The following is a 20,809-nucleotide window of genomic DNA, read 5'->3' on the forward strand; positions in this document are numbered from 1 at the left end:
GCAGTCTATATGTTGGACCCAGATATTTCAAATGCTTTAGCTGCCAAATATATTGCAGTTCCACTTATGTTCCCTATACACCAAATATCTGTCAAAGACTTTGCAGGTGAAGTTGGAAACCAAAGTGCTGACCCAGGTGCAAGAACAGATATTGCTTTAACAACTGCAATGAAACATGCAGATACTATGTTTGTACTGTTCAGACGAACTATAAATGACTATTCTTGTTTCTACAACCCGGTATTAAATATCATATAAACATAGATGGCAAATATTATCCAAGAGAAGAATATTCTACAGTTGAGGATATGAGGTCATACAACTTGACATTAGATGCTATGAACTTTAACAACAACTTCACAACAACCATTAACCCTGAAATGCAAAGTTCTATTATGCCATATGTGAAAGTATGGACTCATACAGGAGGTCAAAAAACTCAATATACAAATGGAGACCGTTCAAACTTTTGGCTTGGCATTCCATTTGCTGACTCAGAAGACTTTATGGGTGGTATTTTCAACTGTTGGTACTGTACAAATACAATATACTGGTGACAGAGACGGTCCAGATGAACTGAGAGCAAAGAAGTTTACAAAACCAATAGCACTTTTCACGGAAGATGCTCTTTTGAAGATTCGTTCGATGAAACCTGCTGGGGCTCCTCAGATTGGCATAACGACAGCTTCCATCGAGCAGATTTTGGCAGCAGGTCAGTAAGTTGTTCTTGAACTGACTTCTCTCCGTCAAATATTGACAGTACGCCAGTTTTGACATAATATTGTAAGATAAACTTACCTTTAGAAATATCTGTAAGTTTTGTGTTATATTTTTGTCAACGTCAAGAACTTTCACTATTTCAGTTATACCAACTTTCTTTGCTTTATGGAAATATTTTGGTTCAGCAAATATTGCTATTCTATAACATTTACCATTGTTTGTATAAAGAACTATTCTGTCAATGTATTTGTATTGTTTGTGTGTGTAAACTTTGTTCTGCTTCAATTCGAAGAGATACTCGAATACGTCCATCTTTTTATTCTAAGTAAAATGTCATTTCCGAAAAATAGAAGCGTGAGTGTTTCAAAAGGTTTAATGGCGGTGGCAGATGTGAAGTTAAATTCACCAACTCAAACAAAACAGTCAAAGTGTTGTTGTCAATGTCAAAGACAGAGATGTTGAAGTGGGGAAACCATACGAAGACGAAGATGGTATAACAATTGTTCCTGTAAAAGAACAACCAACATATCCTGAAGTTAGCAGAGACTTAAGTTCTGTTGCAGATATTCGAAACGACTACCAACAACTGAAAGACAAACTTCAAACTCAGGAGAAGATTTGTCAAGCTTTAAGTATAATGTTAAACTTGGTCGAACACAACCCTGTAAAAGTGAACTCATATGTCATTGCACCTCATGAAGTCTTGAAAGAACTATTGAAACTTTTGACAGAGGCAGACGATATAAACATCAAAGAAATAGAACCCGACATTAGTTGCTGTGGTGTTTCATATAATGTCATTGACAAGATATACGTTATGAAAGGAGGTGAAACGTTGAACTTAAAGTATAGTTTCCCAGACGTCATAAAAATATTTGACGACCACAACATTTCATTAAAATTTATTTGCTAAGTAAAAATGTCAAAACTTCTTGAAAGATGTTTGAAGAAAAATAATATAGACTTTATTTCATGTAAAGGACTTTACACACTTTTGAACGATATGAAAGACCCTGTTTTGTTTGTTCGTGTAGACAAAGGAAAGTTCTATGTCTTTACAAAATATTTGAACTTCTTAGACAGAGAACTTCAAGAAACGCCATGTGAAAGTTTAGATGAAGTTCTTCTCCACTTTCAGAAAAACTTTTAAATATATATAAATGGCAGAAGATATAATGGTTTATACTATTACGACTAAAAACCCTGAGTCATATAATTCTATAACAACAAACTTACAAAGTCCTCAAGGACGGTATTGTAAACTAACTTTAAACACAATGACGACTAAAGCCTGTTTTGCTCTTTTGACACCAGAAGACTTTATTGTTGTGAATGGTAAAAAATATTCCTTTGAAGATACTTACTCAGATATACCACCAACAGGTTTTGTTGACTTATTTAATACTTTAAGGACGGGTGTAACATGTGCTGCAACTAGAGCAGGTTTCATTATGTTTGGATGTCCGACTGAGTTTACTATAAACAATATGAGCTATAATACAAAACTTATTTCTGGTTTTTACTACCAACAGTTTCCTATAACAGGAAAAGGTGTCATACAAGGAATGTCTATTCCATTGACATTAAGCACACCAATCTTATATATTGTTTCAAACTTAGGTTCAAAGTGTTATTCGAATGTCGACAGAAACTATTATGACCAAAAGATACTTATGCGTATAAACAATACTTTCTCTGCTGGTTTGCCTATTGTTCATTCGAATGCAGAATTTTCAACCTTAGTGAACTCAAACACTTTGGCAAGTATAACGTTGACATTAGTTGACGCAAACTTTGTTCCTGTAAAACTTTTATGTCCTATGTATTTGTCAATGACGGCAGAAAGTTTCGAATTGGAAGATGCAACTGGTGAAAGTATTGTATTACAAGAACAACTTCAACAACAAATAGCTCAAGAACAACAAATGCAACAAATGGAACAACAAAGTCAAGAATAAAAAAAATATTTTTTTTATTTTTATAAAAATGTACAGAATAGATGTTTCAGATTTTTATGACTTCCAAGCATTCAGAAATATGTGTCCATTTCGAGACTATAACAAAGCAGTCGAGAATTTGAAACGTTTAGTCATTTATGTTGACTCTGCCCCAGAATGTTATGTCATGAAAGAATGGGATGTTGTCTTTAACAAACCAAGAGCAACAATAGTTTCAGAACAAGAATGTAGACAGAAACTTAAGAAAATAAAAGTCGTACAAGTTGGCATGAAGATGTTAGATGCTTGGGATATCTTATTGTCAAAGTTAGAAGATTTTTCAGTTCGAGGTATAAAGTTCTATACACCTTCTCCAAACTTCTATTCTATCTTCACTGGATATAAATACGAACAAGTAGAATGGAAAGAAAATATTATAGAAGCTTGGTTAGACCATGTCAAAGAAATTATATGCAATGGAAACGAAAAGGTTTATGAGTATATCTTATGTTGGTTTGCAAACATCTTACAACATCCAAGTGCTAAAAATGAAACTGCTCTCATTATAATTGGAAAACAAGGAACAGGTAAGAACACATTCTTTACAGATATTTTGTGCAAACTGTTAGAGGGCTATTCGAACCCTAATATGACAAACTTAGAAAACATCTGCGGTAAATTTAACTCCTCAATAGAGAATATGAAACTTATAGTTTGCAATGAACTTCAAAGTATAGATACAACAAAAGTTTTGAACTCAGATGCTTTGAAGAGTCTTATAACAGACAAAGTTGGTGTTGTTGAAAGAAAGTATAAAGACTCAAGAGTTTGTGAAAATGTTGCAAACTTCATTATGGTTTCAAACAATGCTGTTCCGATGAAGTTAGAAAGTTCTGACAGAAGATATGTAGTTGTCAGAACGTCAGAAGCTCATATGCAAGATACAGAATATTTTGACGACTTAGCAGAAACTTTGACATCTGACTTTTACAACCACTTGTTCTCATATTTCATGACATTAGATATTTCTAAGTTCAATCCAAGACAAATTCCACATACCGAAGAGAGACAAACATTGTTAGAAGCAAACAAGAGTGTATATGAACTGTTCATAGATGAAACTGACTTTGTGTCATTAGATGAAAGGTCATTGTACGATTCGTATAAACAATATTGTCAAGAATATGGTTATATGACAGCGTCTAAACGAACATTCTTGGCAAATGTCAAAAGTCTTTTAGACGTACAGAATGGTGTATATACAAAGAAAAATTTTTATGAGTAAATTTAAAAAAAATATTTTTTTATCCGATAGAAAAGATGGCAAAATTCATCTCAGTAAACAAGTACATGTCAGGACTTAAAGAAGAACTAGACCCATTCACATATTTGAATGTTTACTTCTACCATTTTGAAAAGTCTTCATTCAGCAAAGTTTGGAACATCGAACCAGTTAAGTTTGCTATTGTGACTAAAAATGGTGCGAAATTTGAAGACTTAGACATAGAAGGTTTGTTAGCAGTCAAAGAAAATTTTGACAGAAGGTTCTCAAACCTTAAAGAAGGCAAAGCATACAAACTTGTTATACCTTATGAACCAAAGAAAGCAGACGACTATGAATATTATGAGTCTAAGATAGTTGAAGTTCAAGGTAAATTGGGTAAAAAGATTTTAGAGTCTAAGCCAGTGTTTACTCCTAAAGAGGAAGAGAACATTGACATTGACCCAGAAATGTTCTAAAAATAAAATTTTATTTTTACATGTCAAATTTCTTTTTCTCTGGAACTGGTTCAGGTTCTTTCTTCTCTTCTTCTACTTTCTTTTCTTTCTTCTCTTCTACTTTCTTTTCTTTCTTTTCTCTCTTCTTCTTCTTCTCTGGTGGAGTTATGTCAAATTTGGCGCAACCATATTTATGTAAAAGTTCTTTGTCCTTTAATAGCTCATCTATTCTGTTTTTTATTTCATCTTCAAGAACAGCGCATGTGTCTTCTTTGCATTCTAAGAAGTTTTGTTGGACTTCATCTCTCCAAGAGGCGTCATCTCTGTCAAAAGTCTGTCATTGACAAATTTTAAGACTGCTCTGCTTAATGTTTTATGGTTCTTGTCATATTCCCAGAAACAGAACTTTAGAACAAATTCACCTTTCTTGTTTACACTATGTAAGATTTTATGGTCGACAGATGTTTTGCTGTCAAAAAGTTTGTCTCGAATATAGATAGCGAAATCGCTAGACATTTTCTAAAAGATAAAAATTTTAATTTTTCTAAAAATATGTTAGAAAAAAAGTTTGCTGACATTGACAAGAAATTTGAGAATGTTTTAAATAAGAACAAGAGGAAGTTAGAAAATGCTCAGATAAAACCCATACATGACAAGTTCTTATTTGCTCAGAATGGTATAACAGGTCTAATTGCACCACCTGGGTCGGGTAAGACTTTCACTTATCTTAAAATGGCTGCACAACAACAAGAACTAGATGAGAAGAACCCATTCTATGAGTTAGTTGTTATTTGTAGTACTTCTGGTCAATTTGACCAAACCGTCAATTCGTTCAAAGATATTATAAAGAAGTCTAAGTTAGTATGTATAAAGGATACTGAGTTGTTAGATTGGATAAAGAAGTACCAAAGAAGAGTTTTGAAGTATAATGCTATAAATGAGTATATAAATTCTAAGTTCAAAGACCCAAATGAGGAAATGCAGAGAATATTAGAGAAGAAACACTTCAGAAACAAACAGAAAGAGATAGAATACATTTCGAAGAAATTGCAATCTTACGATTGGAAGACTTACCCTCATAGATGTCTTCTTATCTTAGATGATTTCGCCTCTCATCCTTTGTTAAAGAATAGAGAACAAGATATGTGTCGAATTCTTAAGAAACTTAGGCACTTTAACATCTCAGTTGTCATTTGTGTACAGACAGCAAAGAGTTTAAGTAAGGATGTAAAGAGAATACTTACTGACATTATACTTTTCCCCGGATTGTCCGAAGACGATTTCATGGAACTTATGAAAGAGTCCATGGCAGGTAAGTTTGACAGACATGAACTATGGGAGAAGTACAAAGTCATACAAGACCCTCATACTTCTTTCAGAATTCATATCTACGCAAACAAAGTTCAAATTGTAAAAAGTCAAGCTTGAAAAATGTAAGTGTTTAGTCTTAGTAAGTCTGTTGTGGTGCTGGGGCTGTCGGTTCTTCTGGCTTTGGAAGGCATTCAGGAAGAGGAACGTCAGTCATCCGTTTGTGTCCTGTCGGAAGGAAGAACTTTTCCTGTTGGAAGGAAGAACTTTTCCTGTTGGAAGGAAAATTTTTTTCCTGTCGGATGGAAAAATTTTTCCTGTCGGATGGAAAATTTTTTTCTGAAGTTCGACCAAAAAGTTCTCAATTTTCGAAAATTTGAATGGTTTACGGACGGACAACTGGAAAATTTTTTCTTGTCGGATGGAAAATTTTTTCTTGTTGGAAGGAAGAACTTTTTCTTGTCGGATGGAAAATTTTTTCTTGTTGGAAGGAAGAACTTTTTCCAGTTGTCGGGAAAAACTTTTTCTGTCGGAAGGAAGGACTCGGAATGCCAGAAGGATTTGACAAGCCAATTTACCATCTAGAGCTACCTGAGCCATCTGAAGTCAAGCTTGAAAAATAAAGAGTTCATTTACTCTGCTTGTTTGAAGTTGTCAAAATACTCTGTTATTTTTTCCTTTAACAATGGCAAATCTTCTTTGAAGGTAAGTATTGTACAACCTTTCATATCATAGTGTGTTTGAGGTAACGTATCTTGAACTATTTGTTTCACATCTTCATTCGGTGTCATTGAAATCGGTAAGTTTTCGCGATAGAACCAATTTCTGTCAGATTTGTAAATCTTAGCAAGGTCGTAAAAGCTTTTGTTGTTTCTTCTGACTAAATGCAACATAACCATATCTTTATCTTCTTCATTTTCCATCTCTTCAGTATAAATCATATACTTATAGTTCTTTTCCTTTCCTTTTGGTACCGAACGTGGTATTCTTTTCTGAATGCTTTTGTCTTTTGCTTCAATGACTTCATTTTTTGCTTGAAGTTTCTTTTCCATCTCTTCACGTTCTTGTCTATGAATTTCATCTAACATCATGAAAATATAACAAGCGTAACGAGGTGAAGCCCACATTGCAACAGCATTTACAAGAAGTCTATGTACATAATATCCTTTCAAACAAGGAGCCAAATTCTTGCGATTTTCATACGGAATCTCATTCCTCGGTTTTCCGAGGGAAGCAAACATATGAGGAAATTCTTCTAAAAGTTCTTTTGTCTGTTGGTTTTCAAACCAATGATATGCTTGCTTTGTAGAACGAAGAGCATTCAAAATACTTTGCATTTGGTACATATCGTCTTTGACCGAACGAATGAGACGGAGTTGTTTGTTAAACTGTATGTACTCATATTCTTCATTTATAGCTTCATGGACTATAACTGTTGTTGTGTTCTCTGTTGTTGACATATCTGTCCTTACATACAAAATAAAAAAATAAATAAAAATAAAACTAACTTTATTTTCTGACTTTCACAAAAGACCAAAAATAAACGCTTTACATGTATTTTTCAGCAACTTCGTCAAATAATTTTATAGCTTTATCTATCTCATCTACTTCAAACGTTTCTTTACCTTTCGTGGGAGCACCATACATTTTCTCAAACTTTTCAAGTAGTTCTGTTTCAGCAGCTCTCATATCGTTAACGAACACAACCTTGACTCTATTGACTGTACTGTCATATCTTTGAGTTATATTATATGTTCTTCCTATCTTATATCTCTTTGTATTGAAGTCCTTCGGTTTCTGAACGATGTAAAGTAAGCCTTCACTGCAACGTTCCGTATCGAATGAACCATATGTTATGAAGTTATATCCAACAACTGGGTCTAACCATAACAAAACTATTGGTATAAGACTTTTGTCTATAAGATATGCTGTAGTTCCATAGAATCTTACCGATATCATAAGCTCAGGATTTCTTGTCAAAATTTTCTGACTAGAAGCAGTTCTAACCCAGTCGTGGGATGTTTTCTTTCCAAATGGAGATATAATGTCTGACAAAGAATATTTGTTGTATTTCTTTGAGTATCTTACGTTTAAATCACCAATTCTAACCAATTTAGTGTTATTGTCTATCTTTTTAACTGTTTCAAACTCAGTGTTTGTCATTTCTGTTCTTACATACAAAATAAAAAAAATATTTTATAAAAAACTAACTTTATTTTTTCTGTCTTAAGGAAATTCATGATTTTCATGAGTTTTAGGCGACCAGGATTTCTTACCTACTCGCTGTTCTTCGCTGTTCTTCACTGATTTTCATGAGTTTTAGGCGACCAGGATTTCTTACCTACTCGCTGTTCTTCATGATTTTCATAGAGTTTTGGCGAGTAAGATTTTCTATCTTGTATAAAAGATATGATTTCAGGGATTTTTTTGACGAAGTGCAAAAGTTCTCTTCGTAAAAAAATAACAGTTATATAATGAAATTTGGTCATTTTTTCAGCAAAAATAATGTTTAGGGTAGAAGGTTAGATCTAACCTCTTTTCTAACCTCTTTTCTACCCTCTTGAATTTGTCATGATTTCATCGTAAATGTTTTGTCAAGACTTCTTCGTAATGAGTGTAAATGACCCAAAAATAATGTTTAGGGTAGAAGGTTAGATCTAACCTCCTTTCTACCCTCTTTTCTACCCCAGTTATTTTATAAGCGTTTTACATGGTAAACGTTATTTTTTAAATTTTGTGAAAACTCAACGGTTTGACACAAGCCCTAAAAATTATTTTACTCAGAATTTTGTGCTGAATTCAGCAAAAATAATGTTTAGGGTAGAAGGTTAGATCTAACCTCTTTTCTAACCTCTTTTCTACCCCAGTTATTTTATAAGCGTTTTACATGGTAAACGTTATGAATTCGTGAGACTCTAAACAGTTTTGTAGCTTCTATTTCTTCGCTGAGGATATCGAATGTTTTAACGATACCGAAAGTTTCTTTATACTTCTTCTTGACGTCAGATAGAAGGAAATCTTCTGCTGTTGGATAGTTTTTGTTCAAAAATTCTAACATGTCCATTTTATCTTCTGCTGGTTTTTCTGCTTCTTTCTTTAAGTCTGCATAGTCGTTTCTCATACGTTCTATCTCTTTGACGGAGTAGTTATATCTCCTCATTGCTGCTTTACATTTAGAACATTGCGGATTCATCTTTGCGTTATATTCTGAAACCTTACCAGCTAAAACAACTAAAGCGTCAATTGCTCTCTTCATCTCAAAAGCTGCTGGTTTTATCTGTTTGTTCCATACCTTCCCTCTTCTATCTTTATCTCTTATCTGCCATACACATTCAGCAACTAACGAAACAAAGTTGTCGTAGGTCTTAAACTCCCCGGATTTATATATGTCAGAAACATTCTTATATACCATGTCGCAATCTTTGTCCATAACCTTATGGTTGCAATGAAATCCTAGAAACTCAGAATTTACCTTACGAATGAACTTCTTTATTTCTACTGAGTCAGTTGCTTTGACTTCAATTTCGTCGAATTCAGGAATAGTGAGTTTTTGTTGTTGGATTTCAGGTAGTTTAGGCAAATGGTCAATAATGTCCTGCATTTCATAAAGATACTGTTCATTTGTTTCATCTTTCGCACTACAGTCTAAATTACTTGTTAACAGTTCTTGCTTTATCTTCTGGATTTTTGTTTCGAAAGTATATGAAGAAGGAATGAAGCTTTTCATCTCTACTAACATAGATGTTGGATTCATGACTAAAGAGTTTGGTGCTGTTGTTGCTAACATGTTCTTACAATAAAAATAAAAAATATTTTTTTAAAAAAACTAACTTTATTTTTTATTTCGGGAAAATTCATGAAAATTCAAGAGGGTAGAAAAGAGGTTAGAAAAGAGGTTAGATCTAACCTTCTACCCTAAACATTATTTTTTGGTGTAAATTTCATGATTTTCGGGAAAATTCAAGAGGGTAGAAAAGAGGGTAGAAAAGAGGTTAGATCTAACCTTCTACCCTAAACATTATTTTTGCTGAATTCAATAAAAATAAATGGTTCATTTACTCACAATATTTTTTTACAAAACGACCCCAAACTTTTAACTTCTTTTCTGCAGCTTCAAATGCTATCTTAGCGAGTTCATATTCTCTAAATTCTCTCTTTAAATCTTCTTGTTCCCATTGGTCTAGTTCGTATGGAGAGTCTCTATAACCATAACATATCTCACGTTCATGTTCTAATTGTTTTTCGCACATTTTTCTAACTTCTTGTTCGAACAAATGTTTTGCATTTTCTACTGTATCTTCAAGTTCTTCTTCATCTAACTTCTCATGAACTTTCTTGTCTATGGAGTCCATAATTTTTCCAACTGCTATGCAATATTTTGGAGAAGCCCACATTGCTATATAGTTTATAAGTCTTGGGTCTACATACGTTCCTCTAACCTGTTTGATTTCATCAGGAATTCCGGCATGAATTTTGTATAAAAAGCAACCGTCTGAATTCCGGCGGTTGCTATATTCTTCACAAAATGCCTTATAATACTCTTCCCAGGACTTATTTTCCAACAACTTTCTAAAGTCTTTCCTAAACTGCTGACACATATTTGTTGCATTTATATAACCATCCTTGTCTCTACGTAAGACTTCAATACCGTTATAAGTGCCTTTCGTGAATGTTTCGCCATTATATTTGTTCGTGAATGTTTTTGCTTCGACTGACATATCTGTCCTTACATACAAAATAAAAAAAAATAAAAAAATAAAACTAACTTTATTTTTTATTTCGGGAAAATTCATGAAAATTCAAGAGGGTAGAAATGAGGGTAGAAAAGAGGTTAGATCTAACCTTCTACCCTAAATTATATTTTTGCTGAATTCATGAGTTTTGGTTGAAAGAATACGGTGGAGCCAAAAGTGGCTCGACCTCAAAACAAGCATTTTCTGTATAAAATTCATGAAAATTCAAGAGGTGAGAAAAGAGGTGAGAAAACAGGTGAGATCTCACCTTCTACCCTAAACATTATTTTTGTGCTATGTTTTCTGTATAAAATTCATGACAAATTCAAGAGGGTAGAAAACAGGTTAGAAAAGAGGTTAGATCTAACCTTCTACCCTAAAATATATTTTTCAATACTTTTTCAGCACTTTTCCGTAGTTATATATGAAAGACAATTCGAGATAAAAGTCATAGTACAATGGAATAATATGTTGCACACCATTTGTTGTGAACCAAACTTGAAAGTCAGAGAAACTGTTACTAGGTGGTTCGTAGAATTTAGAAGCAAAGTCATAAAAGTCCTTACCAATACATAGAAAACTATTGTTGCTTGAACTGAAACTTGCATGACACATAACATTTTGAGGGTCAAACACGTTTCTATAAACTGTCAAATTTGCTGGTGGAAGTATAAATTTAAATGGACCATCTGGTGGTAATGGTTCGTTCTGGTTTAGTAACCGAAGAAATTGTGCCAAGAACGTTTGTCTACTTCCCAAAATAAAAACTGTGTATCTCTTGGAGGGTTAATTTCAATCTTTTGAAATGAAACGGTGGAGTTCATCTTGTCATATTCTAGTTTCAGATAGTATGTTCCATTTAGTAAAGAGTCGTATTTTTCTTGAAATTCCCAATAATATTTGTTCATTTGAGTTTGAAAGTCATTTAGAGTTTTCTCAAGACTTTCGTCTGAACGAACTGTAAAGATTCTCATTTCGTCAAATTTGTCTATTAGACCATCAGAATCTTTATACTGCCCATGAAAATATACTGCGAACATAAATGCGTTAGTTCTTTTTGAAAACAAAACTCTTCTAAATCCTATTGCCTTTGCATCTGAAGGACTTTGAAGCCAACGAATTGGATAGTCAAACCTGTATATTCGGGATGAAATTTCTTCATCTGATATTGTCCTACCAGCATTTGTAAAGATATAGTCTAACGGTTTTGTATCTACTACTTTTGTTCTTTGTTTTTCAACCTGAAGCATTTAATATATGTAAAAATATATTGTTTTAAAATAGTATGCCATTTCATATTTCTCATCTAACAAACAAGTTTCCCAACGGTCGTCTCCAACAAACTCAGCGTACATTTCGAATAAAAATTTTTTATTTCATGCAATGTTTTATTTCTGTGCCGTCTTCAAGTATGCCCCAGTACTTACGCTTGGAGAGGACATGAACTTCGGAAAATACCTTATCTAGCTTAAAACAGCCCATCTTTTCACCGACCATGCCCATTTCAATGAGTTTGTTGTACCCTTCTTCGTTCGTCATGAGTGCGTCAATGTTCTCATAGTAAACCTTCACTTTGGATTTGACTTCGGAGAAGAATTTGTTGTAGTTGTCAAGGACTGCCTTTGCGAACTGAGGGTAAGACCAATGTTCGACAATAGGTTTTAATGTGGTTACTAAGCCACTTTGACCTTGAGTGAATTCGTACTTCAAAACAAAAGGAGAAAACCTTTCAACAAAGTTGTCGACCTTCTCATAATGTTTACTCTTCATCTCTTGAGGTTTCTTAATGGAATATCCCCATGTCGAATTCATAAGCAATTTGAGTGTCATTGCAAGTTTGGGGTTTGAAGCTTTCCTAATATCATACAGTTGTTGTATGACTTTTCCAACTGTATAGTTCCTTCCCGGAAACTCACCATCTTCGTTTGGAATTCCAGTCGGAATATATTGGACAAACCTCATGTATGCAGCGTTAAGGTCGACATAGTATATCTTTTCATCTGAGTCGAACTTGTCGCAACCAATTGGTCCAGTTTGTGGAAATTCAAGTGAGTCTCTTATCTTCTGAGAAACTTCTCCTGTTATCTCATAAACATCGTCGAAGCAACCTGTTTCATATAAAACCTTCTGACCTAACTCAGATGCTCTCCAATACAATTTGACGTCAATTGGATGTCTCAATGGAAGTTTGTTTATAGCATCTTGAAGTTCTTGCAACCTCATTGGAAGTTCTTCTGGTTCAGGTTGGTATCCGAACAATCCAACTCCTTGTGGAATTGTGTACTTCTTTTGTACTAGAACTTTGTCTGGAACAACTTTTGGTCTTGCTAACAATGAAAAGTTTGTTTCGTCTTTTGGTACAAAAGTTTCTGTCAGCTTGTCATCTGGAATTGGTTCCAACAAACCTTTCTCGAAAAGAATGTTTACAGCTCTGACAATGTTGCACTTGCCTTTTCCGAACAATGGGTTTGTAAGACTTTCGTTCAACATGAAGTGGTTGTGGACAATTGCAATCTTCAACCATGGTAAATTGAACTCAACAACATAGTCGTCATGTGAAGAACCTTTAGCTGTAGGTATGTTGACTCGGATATTGACATTTGCCAACGGTGCAATTTTTGCCAATTGACCTCTGAGAATGTACCTTGTCTTCACACATGACTCAAGATACTTCATCTTCTCATCTGTAACAAGACCAGAGTTCCTGAGACATGTAAGAATGCAAGGTTCGTTGACAATTGTTTCAATTGAATTGTAAATTCCATACCTTGTCAAGTCAATGTCAGACTTATTTATGAAGGGGAAGTATCCAGCATGTTGTCTGACTGCTTGAGGGTTAGGTTGGTACCATTCGAACTTGACACTTGCAATTCCTTCAATTGCATTCAAAATGTCTGAGTCGGAGTCAACCATTTGTCTCTCTTTGTAGTCTTGAAAGCGTCAAGAAGCATTGCAGCTGTTGTGACATTGCCATGTGCATAGTAAATGTGACCATCCAAATCTGTTATGGTCAATCTGAGATTGTATCCTTTCTTATTTCCATCTTGAATTGCAGCAAGTACACCCATGAAGCCTTCTTTGTTCTTTCCTTCGTCAAAGTTTACTGTAAAGGTTCGACCAGATGTAATTTGACTTCTAACTTCACGATACTTTTCATATGCATATCTTGTTCTTTCCATGGGAGCATGACCATCCTCTGCACTACTTTTTTCCTTCTCAAAGGATGCAATTGTTCGTCATGTTTCCAGTAGAATCTGGCAAAGCCGTCGTGTCCTTCAACTTGAGGTTCACTAACATCGAAAGGCATGTCCATAAGACGTTCTTCTTCTAACCTCTCTAGTCTGTTTGGATAATTTGCACGTGCTGTTTCCAAATCCATTTCGTAGCGAAGACCAGCCAGTTTGTCATAGACTTTTATGGGTCTTCCCTTCCTATATTTAAAATTCTTCGAAACTTCCAACCATATCTTTGCAACTCTGCTTTTATTCTAGCAGACTTTCTATCCATTCTATATGGGGCATTTTTATAAAAATAAAAAATATTTTTTTCTTTACTTTACATAACCACCTGCTGCCATAAGTCTTTGACGCCAACCCATACCAGCTAATGAAGGTTGACTTGGTTTAGTTTGGAAACTAAACTTTGGTTTTGTTTATCTTCAGTTTTTGGTTTCTCTTCTTCTATCGGTTTTTCGTCACTTTTCGGTTCCTCTGACTTTTCCCCACCTGCAGGAACAGTTGTGTCGTTAACATCTTCATAAATATCATATGCCATTTGTTTTTGTTTTCCTTTCAACTTTTTGTGTTTGTTGTAAAGTTTAGAATATTTCGACTCTAAGTCAATGAGATGTTCTATAATGAACTGTTGGTCAGTGAAGTAAACTTTTCCATCTGTTGTCTCGAAAGCTCCTTCAGACTTCAATATTTTATTTGTGAGAGTCTGTTTCTTTTTTGAGATACTAGCCGTTCCATTTCTATGAAAAGTGACTTTGTAGTTAGGGTTTGTATTTCCAGACCTGGCACTTTCTATTATTGAATTTTCTCTTCATCTGTAAGTTCTTTGACAGGTTTTGACAATGGTTTCTGAACTTTTTGTTTGTTGGTGTCAAATCTACCGTTTCAACTTCTTCGGTCATTTCATCTCAGTAAAAAATTTTAGTTTGGTTTGTTTTCAACTGGTTGTTGTTGTTTTTTAAGTCGGTCTAAAACTTCCTGAGGTATAGGAAGAACTTGACAAACACGTTGTGTAACTGCTGGAAGTCGACAAATCCATCTTGAACCCATTTGTCTCAATGCTGTATTGTTCATTTCATCTCAGTAAAAAACTTTACATTCCCCAAGTTTGAGGTGGTTGCGGTTGGTTATTGTTTACCCACTGTTGTGCATGGTTATATCCTCTGTTAAAGAATCTTTCACCTTGGTCCATATAGTGTCCTGCTTGGTTATAGTAGTCATTTGCTTTGTTATAATAGTTTCCTGCTTGTCTTCCTACATTGTCCATCCATCCTTGAACTTTTCCTCTTGTTTCAGGATTTGGAATAAGATTTGCTGCATCTCGTGCTACATCCCAACCTTTCTGTACAGTTTGTATAATAGGTTGTGCTTTCTCTTTAAGTATACCTAATGTACTCAAAATCTTCCTTCCAACTCCAAATACACCTCTGGCTATTGTTCCCACTGCGGGCAAAAATCTGGATGCAACTCCTGCTAATGCGCCAAATAAACCATTTCTTATAGGATAAAAATGACGAATCCGAACAAGGACCCCTATGTTTCTAAAGCGACAAAGAAAGCACTCATGATAAAAATCTTTAGTTCAACACCAAATGCTTGGTTTATGGATATCTTGGAAAACATTCCGAGGTATAGAGAAGATGGACCACCATACTGGCTAATATTTGTCGGTCAAAACACAAGATACTGTGAAGCCATACCATTATGGTCCAAAAATATTTTAGATGTGAAAACTGCTTTGACAATATTCGTTGACAAATACCATCCAACAAAACTGACATCTGACTGTGAAAGTTCTTTCAAATCAGACGATATTAAAAACTATCTGCGTTCAAAAAATGTAAACCAATATTTCATTGTCGACCAAAACCATTCTGCTCTTGGTGTCATTGACGGTTGTATAAAAATGTTAAGAGACTTAAACCAACCACAAGGTGGTGAAGCAAATGAAATTCATATGACGACAAATATAGACACTTCTCCATGGCAAAGATGAGACAAGTTTTAAATATTTACAATAGCCGTAAACAAAAAGGTTTGGAAACCACTCCCCCGAAGAAATGAAAAACAACCCTGACTTAGAGAAAGACTATATATTTAATAATTTAGTCAAAAGAGACAAACAAGAAAGAATGCCGGGCTTCAAACTTAAGAAAGGCGACAAAGTAAAAATAGAAATACCTAAACGCGACCCATATGAAAATACTATTGACTATGACAACAATGGGAACCCGACAGGTACTCACATTCGTGTTCGTAAAAATAGAAGAAAGTATACAAGAGAATATTATGAAGTTTTAGGCAAACATGGCAAAATGTACACACTGCAAGCAGAAGATAAAACGACTATTGTCAGACCTCGTTTCAAACTTGTCAAAGTTCAAGGTGGTATACTTTCAAAGACAGTTCCTAACAAATATAAGACAACTCCTGACGAATATGCTAAAGAAGTTGAAAATGACGACTAAGCATTTCTATACCATGCGTAAACTGTCATGTAAGGTGGCATGTAGTCTTTACTTTGTCCCGTTGTTTGCGTATATCCGAAACGCGATGTGTATGGTTTCCATCTCCCTGAGTGTCACCCCAGAACAATTTATAGCAAACTGAACGTCGTCTTTAACATCATATCCTTTACCTTTTTCATTGCTGACCAATCCCAAAATTTATGCTTATGCCAACCTGCTTGAGATGTACTTAAATCTATGTAGTGACTGTGCGCAGGTAAATTTTCACCTGAAATCGTTTTACTTCCTCCTGTTTCCTTTGAAGAGTTTGCACAATACAAAAACCTGTCAACTATTTGAGTCCAAGTTCCAAAACCCAGAACTGTTTCTGGTCTGGTAGAGTTCATTGACGTATAAATAGAGCCTATAGGATATAATGTTGAAGCATTTCTGTCTTTAATGTTTGAAGCTCTGTTTTGTCTGCTTCTTGTCATATAAATCTTGAGCAGTGAATTTAATATTATATTCATCCTTCATGACATAAACATCTTTACATCTAATGTTTCTCATCGTCGTTATGTCGTCATCCGATGTTAAACCTTGTGGAAAGTTAGGAGGTTTACAATATATTGCATCCCCACCAGTTTCTTCAACCGTTCCTTCAATACTTTCTATAGCAACAGTTGTAAAACTTGTATGTGTATGGTTCTTATTTGCTTTCTTCTCTAACTCATCGTTAACATAAGTTTTATCTGCTTTAAGGTCTAAACATCCTGAAACCCATCCTGTATCGGCTTTAGTTTTTAAAGTCTTCGATGTCCATTCATGGTACCAGTCAACCCTTTCTATAATTTCTTTATCTTTTTCATCCACATATTCCTTATCCGCCTTCTTCACTAACACACTAGCCATAAGTCCCTTATCTACCTTATTTTCAAGGCTAACGTTTAAGTCTGTTATTTCAGATATAGAATGTGTATGAGTCTTTTTAGAATATTCGTTTTCAGCTCTTGTCACTTCACTTGACATTTTATTGTCAACATATGTTTTGTCTGCTAGTTCAGGATGAGTATGTTCTTTCGTTGCATATGTTGCATCTGCTCTGTCATGTTCTTCTTGAACTTTTTCAATGACATATTCTTTGTCAGCTTTGTTGTCAATATCTGCTTTCAAAAGAAGTTCAGATATAGGTTTCTCGTTTAAAGTTCCTTTTGTTGGATTTATACAGACAGTATGGTTCTTATTGTCTTGAAACAGAAACTCATCTGTCATTGGGTTTAATGTCAGTTTTAAGTTTCCTTCTTTCAATGACTCAGATATCTTAGAATAGTTTGAAAAGTTTGTTGTGTTCTTATTTAGAGCTTGTATAATGAGTTGTCGGTTGTGTTGTATTTCTCTCATAGACGCTGTTTCATTTGACATTTTTATTCTAGATAAAATATGCTTCCAATAGAAAAAGAAAATTCAAGAGTTGCTACAACTAAACCATTAGATGAACTTTTTACTAATGTCGGTCAAAAGTTTGAGACAGAGACCGTAAAGCATGAAGGCTATCGTTTTGACTACCCATTAAGATGGCTAAGAGACCCATCTGTCACAAAAGCTATTGGCTTTCGTAGAATGAAGTTTGTGTCTGTAGAAGATAAAAGTTTTCCATTTATTGTAAGGTTTCATATAGATTATATATCTGAAGGGAAACGAAAAATGTGGGAAGAAATTGAGCTAATACAAGTTGACCTTTCATCTTCTCTACAGACTGCGTTAAAAAATATAGAAGATAAAATAAATTCATGTTATGCAAAATATGCTGATGAATATGCAAATACCGAGAGCACACTTTATGTGAGAATTGTATATGACAAACAAAATTCACAAGTGTCATTTCAAATCTACGAAGACAATCCAAAGAAAGACGAACAAATATATACAGAATTCACTGCAATGTCATGGTATTATTTGCAAAGAATGTTAAATCAGAAAGTCGAACTTCCTTTAGCAAATATTTACAGTCGATATGCAAGAGATGAACCATATTTATTTAAAGATGTTTTCGACCCAGCTGCTATTATTGTTCATGCTTCATTTTCTGGCGCCCAAAACTCTTTCTTATGCTTGGCAAATGACTTTTACGAAAAACCTACAAAGTTATACGAACCACCAAGTGGAAGTATTTCAGACTTTCAAGTATGGTTTACTACAGATGGAAGAAAAAGAATAATTCCATTATACCATGCGTTTTACTTAGAACTTAGTTTCATATACAACTACTATCGAACGGTAAAAATATAACTTTTTAATACGGTTGAGGTGTTGGATTTGGTTGCCAACTAGACTGTGGTGCAGGTTCAGGCTGTTGTATAACAGGAGCTTGTTCTTCTGGTTCAGGGTCTTTAGGTATAATACCAACAAACTGACCTACTCTTTTACCAATATTTTTGACTCCGTTCCAAATTCCTCTTCCTACGGTTTTTATTCCATTCCATATACCTCTTCCAACATTTCGAAAGAAGTTTCCTATCTTACTGAAGAAACCCATTTTACTATATGTAAAAATCTAATGTCCGCCTAGTCTCTTACGTTTCCTGTTGAGTTCCATAGCATTCTTTAACTGGAGCTCATACATTCTGTTTCTCCTCTGGTAGAAAACATATTCTGGGTCAACTCCTGTGTTCGCGTCATCTGCATAAAGTTGTTTATATCCCACTTCAGGGTTTGTATAAAACTCTTTCCATCTCATATTTGCATACCATGGTGGCAAACCTAACGCAGCGTCATTTGACATGGCAGTTTGCATTTGTACATCTGTTGGCACTTGACCATAGTTTGCCATTGCAGTTTGTATTCTAACTTCATTTGGAATATTCTCTGGGTTTGGTTGTCCAGGTTGCTGTGCATTCGCTAAGTTCTGTGCGTCCATTTAATATTAGATAAAAATATCTCTTACGAGTACATATACTGAACATTTGCAGGCATTGGTTCATCTTCATATTCTCTGTACTTTTCTGCCACGTCAAAGAAATAAATGACACAATGGAAAAAACCTAAAACAAGTAGTCCTATTTCAAACCACATTTACTTACTAATAAAATTTCTTTATTGTGACACTTTCTCCAGTTTATAGGACCTCTCTCATATTCTATCTTGTCATATATAAACTCATAGTCATGTATGTCCTCTAACCATCTCATAACGGTTTCCAAACCACTTTTATCGGATGTAAAGTAAAAGCATGGATGGTTATGTAAAACGTCTAAAGTTTCTAAAGAGTCTCTCAAAGTCCAGTCTACTTGGTATTGAAAATCCCATGTGTTATAGAACGGCGGGTCCACTATAAAGAAAACATTTTCCTTGTCTTTATATTTTTCATACAAATCTGTCCAATGACATCTCACAAACTCTATACCCTCAATATATTTATCTATGTCCTCTTTGAAAACATTTGTATAGTTAAGATATAAAACTTTTGACATAAGTGTTTCAATGTCATGAACTCTTATAGCACCACTATATAATAGTCTAGCAGATATACTATTCCAGTCTATATATTCTGCTTTTTTCAAAACCTCTCTCACAATATTTTTGTTATCTAATGGTATACGTTCCATCTTACCTATAGGTATCTTTTCTTTTAACTCACTCAATATTTTGTTTGTGTCTGGAATATGTTTGAGACGGTCCATATAGTTGTCGAAGTCATTGCATATAATCTTTGAGTCTGGAAATATTATATGGCACAAATGGGATATATAGAAACTTCCACCGAACAAATCTACAAATGTTAGACCATTCGGTAGTTTCTTAAGTTCTCTCAATATAATATCTTTACATCTACTCTTATTTCCAAAGAACGGTAACGGTGGTTTTGTAAAATTCATTTATATATAATAATAAAAATGTTTTTCCCTGAAAAGTGACAGAAAAGTGACAAAACATGAAAACATATATAATTTGTGAAAAGCGACACATTATATAATGTTTTCGACCCAGAAGAAGGCTTTTCCCAGAAGCAATGGAGGAAGAAGAAGAGTCCTCCGAATATAAACTTCATTTATACTAAACATCTTCAGGGCTAGAGGGCACGAAGTGCCTGGAAGCCCCACTACCTTTTTTTTTTTTTTTTTTTTTTTTTTAAATAGGCATATCCGCAGAGTTCTTTCACTTATTTGCTTATGAAAAAAGATTACAGAACTTTGTTATAAACAATAAACTTCGTTGAGAAAGAAACTTTTTTGACATTTTTTCAATTTTTTATAAATATCAATAATATATGTTTAATAGTAATTACCATTCAATAAAAATCAAATTAAGTTTACAAATAATTTTTACTTCGACCTTCAATTTATTGATAAATTCACCATATGTGATGAAGATATTCTGTTTGTTTATTATTTTAAATAGAAGATAACAGTAGTCATAATTTATTTGAATTGTATTCAATTTTAACTCAGATCTTTGATAATTAAAAATATTGATCAAGCAATATACCTAAACATTTTCGAAATTAAAATATAACTCCGTTTATCGATGTATTACTTTTGAGATAAACACCCTTATCGTTTCTGACAGATTGGCCGATACTTTGGCGAGTGTATATTCATCCATCATGACCTTAAATATTATAAAATAACAAAGAAGTGGTATAAAAATATAAAATGCAATTGAAAATAAAAATGCTTCAAAACTTTATTTATAAGTTATATATTATCATAACT

The 20,809-nt window shown here is 34.1% G+C and overlaps 13 protein-coding genes and 4 pseudogenes across 17 annotated transcripts, besides 2 other annotated features; 6 read left to right on the plus strand and 11 right to left on the minus strand.

The window, feature by feature from the left end:
* Positions 1-20,227: part of a mobile genetic element that runs on past the window's edge.
* On the plus strand, positions 1,881-2,678 carry TVAGG3_0186040 (uncharacterized protein; the record flags this gene model as incomplete). Its single annotated transcript, XM_051225793.1, has 1 exon — positions 1,881-2,678. The coding sequence occupies one exon, from the start codon at positions 1,881-1,883 to the stop codon at positions 2,676-2,678; it is 798 nt and encodes a 265-aa protein (XP_051110779.1).
* Positions 2,707-3,942, plus strand: TVAGG3_0186050 (uncharacterized protein; the record flags this gene model as incomplete). Its single annotated transcript, XM_051225794.1, has 1 exon — positions 2,707-3,942. One exon carries the CDS (start codon positions 2,707-2,709, stop codon positions 3,940-3,942), a length of 1,236 nt encoding a protein of 411 aa, XP_051110780.1.
* On the plus strand, positions 3,978-4,397 carry TVAGG3_0186060 (protein of unknown function, DUF4108 family; the record flags this gene model as incomplete). Its single annotated transcript, XM_051225795.1, has 1 exon — positions 3,978-4,397. One exon carries the CDS (start codon positions 3,978-3,980, stop codon positions 4,395-4,397), a length of 420 nt encoding a protein of 139 aa, XP_051110781.1.
* On the plus strand, positions 5,355-5,804 carry TVAGG3_0186070 (protein of unknown function, DUF4106 family; the record flags this gene model as incomplete). The annotated part of the gene is made up of 1 exon (XM_051225796.1): positions 5,355-5,804. The coding sequence occupies one exon, from the start codon at positions 5,355-5,357 to the stop codon at positions 5,802-5,804; it is 450 nt and encodes a 149-aa protein (XP_051110782.1).
* On the minus strand, positions 7,333-7,847 carry TVAGG3_0186080 (organellar and viral DNA polymerase type B; the record flags this gene model as incomplete). Its single annotated transcript, XM_051225797.1, has 1 exon — positions 7,333-7,847. A coding segment is annotated over one exon (515 nt), but the record flags the coding sequence as incomplete, so codon positions are not given.
* Positions 8,557-8,889, minus strand: TVAGG3_0186090 (organellar and viral DNA polymerase type B; the record flags this gene model as incomplete). Its single annotated transcript, XM_051225798.1, has 1 exon — positions 8,557-8,889. A coding segment is annotated over one exon (333 nt), but the record flags the coding sequence as incomplete, so codon positions are not given.
* Positions 8,904-9,471, minus strand: TVAGG3_0186100 (organellar and viral DNA polymerase type B; the record flags this gene model as incomplete). Its single annotated transcript, XM_051225799.1, has 1 exon — positions 8,904-9,471. A coding segment is annotated over one exon (568 nt), but the record flags the coding sequence as incomplete, so codon positions are not given.
* Positions 9,740-10,402, minus strand: TVAGG3_0186110 (uncharacterized protein; the record flags this gene model as incomplete). Its single annotated transcript, XM_051225800.1, has 1 exon — positions 9,740-10,402. The coding sequence occupies one exon, from the start codon at positions 10,400-10,402 to the stop codon at positions 9,740-9,742; it is 663 nt and encodes a 220-aa protein (XP_051110786.1).
* Positions 10,808-11,457, minus strand: TVAGG3_0186120 (annotated as a pseudogene). The gene has a single exon. A coding segment is annotated over exon 1 (650 nt).
* TVAGG3_0186130 (DNA/RNA polymerases family) lies at positions 11,789-12,640 on the minus strand (the record flags this gene model as incomplete). The annotated part of the gene is made up of 1 exon (XM_051225801.1): positions 11,789-12,640. The coding sequence occupies one exon, from the start codon at positions 12,638-12,640 to the stop codon at positions 11,789-11,791; it is 852 nt and encodes a 283-aa protein (XP_051110787.1).
* Positions 12,908-13,924, minus strand: TVAGG3_0186140 (annotated as a pseudogene). Its single transcript has one exon. A coding segment is annotated over exon 1 (1,017 nt).
* Positions 14,572-14,724, minus strand: TVAGG3_0186150 (uncharacterized protein; the record flags this gene model as incomplete). The annotated part of the gene is made up of 1 exon (XM_051225802.1): positions 14,572-14,724. The coding sequence occupies one exon, from the start codon at positions 14,722-14,724 to the stop codon at positions 14,572-14,574; it is 153 nt and encodes a 50-aa protein (XP_051110788.1).
* Positions 15,027-15,134, minus strand: TVAGG3_0186160 (uncharacterized protein; the record flags this gene model as incomplete). The annotated part of the gene is made up of 1 exon (XM_051225803.1): positions 15,027-15,134. A coding segment is annotated over one exon (108 nt), but the record flags the coding sequence as incomplete, so codon positions are not given.
* Positions 15,161-16,118, plus strand: TVAGG3_0186170 (annotated as a pseudogene). Its single transcript has one exon. A coding segment is annotated over exon 1 (958 nt).
* Positions 16,443-17,519, minus strand: TVAGG3_0186180 (annotated as a pseudogene). Its single transcript has one exon. A coding segment is annotated over exon 1 (1,077 nt).
* TVAGG3_0186190 (uncharacterized protein) lies at positions 17,802-18,386 on the plus strand (the record flags this gene model as incomplete). Its single annotated transcript, XM_051225804.1, has 1 exon — positions 17,802-18,386. One exon carries the CDS (start codon positions 17,802-17,804, stop codon positions 18,384-18,386), a length of 585 nt encoding a protein of 194 aa, XP_051110790.1.
* TVAGG3_0186200 (uncharacterized protein) lies at positions 18,652-19,014 on the minus strand (the record flags this gene model as incomplete). The annotated part of the gene is made up of 1 exon (XM_051225805.1): positions 18,652-19,014. The coding sequence occupies one exon, from the start codon at positions 19,012-19,014 to the stop codon at positions 18,652-18,654; it is 363 nt and encodes a 120-aa protein (XP_051110791.1).
* Positions 20,131-20,227: a terminal%2Cinverted (terminal inverted repeat of Maverick-3 transposon ID:TVAGG3_0186020).
* Positions 20,228-20,809: the final 582 nt, after the last annotated feature.

Source organism: Trichomonas vaginalis, chromosome IV (genome assembly GCF_026262505.1).
Source record: "Trichomonas vaginalis G3 chromosome IV, whole genome shotgun sequence".
NCBI lineage: Eukaryota > Parabasalia > Trichomonadida > Trichomonadidae > Trichomonas > Trichomonas vaginalis.